At 39.7% G+C, this 3,359-nt stretch overlaps 1 protein-coding gene across 1 annotated transcript; it reads right to left on the bottom strand.

Moving 5' to 3' along the window:
* Nucleotides 1-485: 485 nt before the first annotated feature.
* LOC122003580 (WRKY transcription factor 71-like) lies at nt 486-2,171 on the bottom strand. Its single transcript, XM_042558673.1, has 3 exons — nt 1,746-2,171; nt 1,149-1,298; nt 486-1,007 (listed from the first exon to the last, which is right to left on the bottom strand). The coding sequence occupies exons 1-3, from the start codon at nt 2,096-2,098 to the stop codon at nt 608-610; spliced, it is 903 nt and encodes a 300-aa protein (XP_042414607.1). The 5' UTR covers nt 2,099-2,171; the 3' UTR covers nt 486-607.
* Between the last annotated feature and the right edge of the window lie 1,188 nt (nt 2,172-3,359).

Below are 3,359 nucleotides of genomic sequence, written 5' to 3'. Positions count from 1 at the left end.
TATCAATTAATATACAGGAATGGAAGTTCACACAAGAAGAACACAAAAAAATAAATAATATAGATGAGAAATTTGAAACTCATGAAGCTAATCTATGCCAAAGCTTGATTAATTTGTAAGGAAATGACTCAATTTATATATGAAGAATGATCGCATAGCATAGCATATCATAAAATCTAATTAACAAGCTTATGATATATAGCATTAATTCTTTAAAGCTTTGGAAGGATAAACACTTTGGAATATTAAACAAGAACAAAATTAAAATGAGTTCAACTTGATTACTGTTTTGTTTTGTTTTGTTTTGTTTTTACAAGTAAAATTTTTTATTCATCCCATGATCTTATACATTTTCCAGAATGCATCATCCATGTGTGGCACAAAGACGATTCGCTCGCCTCTCCCGTCAATCCGTCCCTAGGCCAACACGGCATAATGCATCATCCACATGTATATAATAGAGAGAGAGAGAGTTAGAAATTTGATCAGAGTTTAATACCTTAAAGTTAATTAATTATATAAGATATGCTACATTCATCAGCTACAAGAACATGATGATATTACCACCGGTAATAGAGAAGCACGGAGAATTAAGGCACACATAGTTCTACTCATTTAGGTTGCCGTGGCCCATTCCAGGCAAAATGTCTTGCAGCAGACCGTGATCGGCCGACATTTGATGCTGAGGGAGATGATGAGGCGGCAGGTTTGGGAAATACATGCTAGGGTTTGCAATGAATCCCCCACGGACAGTGTTATGGGCGGCGTCCATGTTGATATCCATATTTCCAGATGAGCACAGTAGTTGTTGCAGCATAAGGTGATCATCACGGATCCCAAAGTTTGCCGGCGTCAGCGCCGCCATCGGGGAGCTCCTCGTTAGGTTTGCCGGACTGTGGTGATTGTGCTTCCCTTCATAAGTTGTGATCACAGTGGTTGGATCTTGGTGAGATCTTTCGACCCTCTTCTTCACATTGCACTTCTGAGCTGTGCAACGGTAGTAGCTTCTGCAGTTGAAGATTAATTTCACAATGGATGATGATGATCAATCTAATTCAAAGCTCCGTGATGATTAAATATTGTCCTAGCTAGAAATCAATAACGGTGAGGATTAACAAAATCAAAGTTCCTAGGCTTGAATTGTTCACCTTGGATAAGGGCTGTTCTTGACTGCCTTCTGCCCATACTTTCTCCATCTGTAGCCATCTTCAAGGTTGTCAACCTCGCTCTTGGTCACGAAGGCAAACCTGGGTTCTCTCTCCTTTTTCTCTCCTAATTTCTTCCTTTCCTGCCTGTTCCTGCACAAATTGAACATCAAAATTGCACCACAGTTAACGATTTTATTAAATGCGTACGAGAGATCGAGCCGTACGTTATTTTATGATAAATAAAGAGTTCAGTGATGCATAAGAAAAGGGATCTGAAAATTAAGAATCCTCTTCTTTTATTGTTAATTAAACTTGGAATCGGATTGAAAATTTTAGAACTGAACCCTAATTATATATTCATTGTGCCGAATAGGACAGAAACCCTAAAGATTAAAAGTCTTCACTCCAATAGATTAAAGAACGACATGGAGACAAATCAAACTTCCTCAAGAAAACTAGCTAGACTAAAGCAATTAGAGCTCTGCCTAACAAAATTGACCATCATCATGAGCAGAGAGAGAGAGAGAGCGCTAAGGGTGAAAGACAATTGAAGTAATGAAATTAAAGTGTGTTAACTAGCTAAAGATCAAAACCTACACTTTCTTTAACTCGATCCCTTGTACATGCTTCTCCTTCTCCTCCTCCTCCTCTTCCTCCATGTGCTTCACCATCCTTCCCTTCTTCTTCTGGCATGGCCTGGATTCCTCCTCCCCTCCCAGCTCAGTGGACGTCGACGACACCGAGAAGTTGGGCGTCACCACAGTCATCGACCCCCCATCCCCACCCACCAACAAATGCTTCATGCTCAACGTCGATTCATCTAAGAATTCATAGTCTTCCCGCCCGATCGGTCTTGGCCCAAAGGCCAACGACGACGAGTACAAGAGACCTTCGTGGAAAGAGAAGTCATAGCGGCCACTGAACTGATCTCCGTTGATCTTTCCGGACATGGAGAGAGAGGTGCGGTGAGTAAAAGAGGACTGGGGGATAGTTGGTAAAGGAAGGGAGAGGTGTGTAGCTTTAGTCTTCCTCCCCCTTTTTGTTTTGGTGCACATCTCGTTATCATTTTTATTTTTATTTTTAATTATAATTTTAATTCCACTTTGATATGGAATTTGACGGGAGAAACTATTGACGGCCGCAAAGAGAAGCGGGACCGCTGGAGTCGAGTCAGCAGCCAGCCTGAAGAAGGGCCACCGGCTACAGCCGGCGACGAGGGCAAGCCACGGTCCGCTCCTCGAAGGTTCGCGGGGGGACCGCAAATCCTGACGTCACCTTCCTCCCCCGACAGGATCTAACTCCGACGTGGCCAACCACAAATTCAAAATACCCATCAATCTACCTGGACATTGATACCCTCGTCACCAATGGTCCCCGAGTAATTGGAAATCGGGGTACGTTTCAGTGGGGGCATGAATTGGATCTAGTTGAGATCGCAATCCACGTTGTGACACTACGGCGACGCAATGTGTGATTATTGTTCAGCGCGAGCATTCAATAGAGCTCAAGGAATAAAACGTTACTGGCAATAATTCCTCCGAAAATTTTGCTTTTATGTGGATGGAATGATCTCTCAAGGCATAGTTTTATTTCGAGGTAAGTTTTATTTTACCTCTTAGAATGTTAATTACTATGTTTTTTTGCAGTTACGGATCCAGAAATTTAAATATGAAGAGACGATTATTATATATAACAAGAGATAGCATCCTCTATTTTTACTGATAAAATCTTATAATATTAGGAGTTTCATAGTCGGTCCCCCTCCTCTGGATGGATCCGCCCCTGATTTTTTGGACTTGTCCTTTTTATTCATATTTTATAAGTATTATCAAAATGTGCTTTACAAGTTTTCCTATTAGTTCTGCCTTTGTATTTTATTGCTGATTATCTAATAATAACTTATATAAGTATATATAGGAACAAAATGATAATAGTAAATTATAAAATATTTTGACAACATCTATCAAGCGTTGGGGAAGATAAAATGACAATAATAAAACTATTCAAGCATTTCAAAAGAACAATAAGAGTTAAGATTAAAGGGTAAAAATGATCTATAGAAAAGATTTAAAAGAAAATTGGCATGCTTAAATGTCTTGGCAAGTACTGTTTGTTAATCATATTTAATGTTAAGCAAATAACACGATTCCATCCAAGTAAACACACATATTATGCCCTTTTTATTGGCAATTCTAGAAGGAATTTAAAGTA

This window comes from Zingiber officinale, chromosome 7B (genome assembly GCF_018446385.1).
Source record: "Zingiber officinale cultivar Zhangliang chromosome 7B, Zo_v1.1, whole genome shotgun sequence".
NCBI classification, from domain to species: Eukaryota; Viridiplantae; Streptophyta; class Magnoliopsida; order Zingiberales; family Zingiberaceae; genus Zingiber; species Zingiber officinale.
The sequence above is the reverse complement of the archived record's forward strand: the minus strand, read 5'-3'. Positions and strand labels throughout refer to the sequence as shown.

What these genes read in the sequence shown, in the direction of transcription:
- LOC122003580 (XM_042558673.1), bottom strand. Translation starts at nt 2,098, where the DNA reads ATGTCCGGAAAGATCAACGGAGATCAGTTCAGTGGCCGCTATGACTTC. An exon ending in GGGATCGAGTTAAAGAAAGT is followed by an intron (nt 1,299 to 1,745) that starts GTAGGTTTTGAT and finishes CAATTTGTGCAG; the next exon opens with GAACAGGCAGGAAAGGAAGA. An exon ending in AAGAACAGCCCTTATCCAAG is followed by an intron (nt 1,008 to 1,148) that starts GTGAACAATTCA and finishes CTTCAACTGCAG; the next exon opens with AAGCTACTACCGTTGCACAG.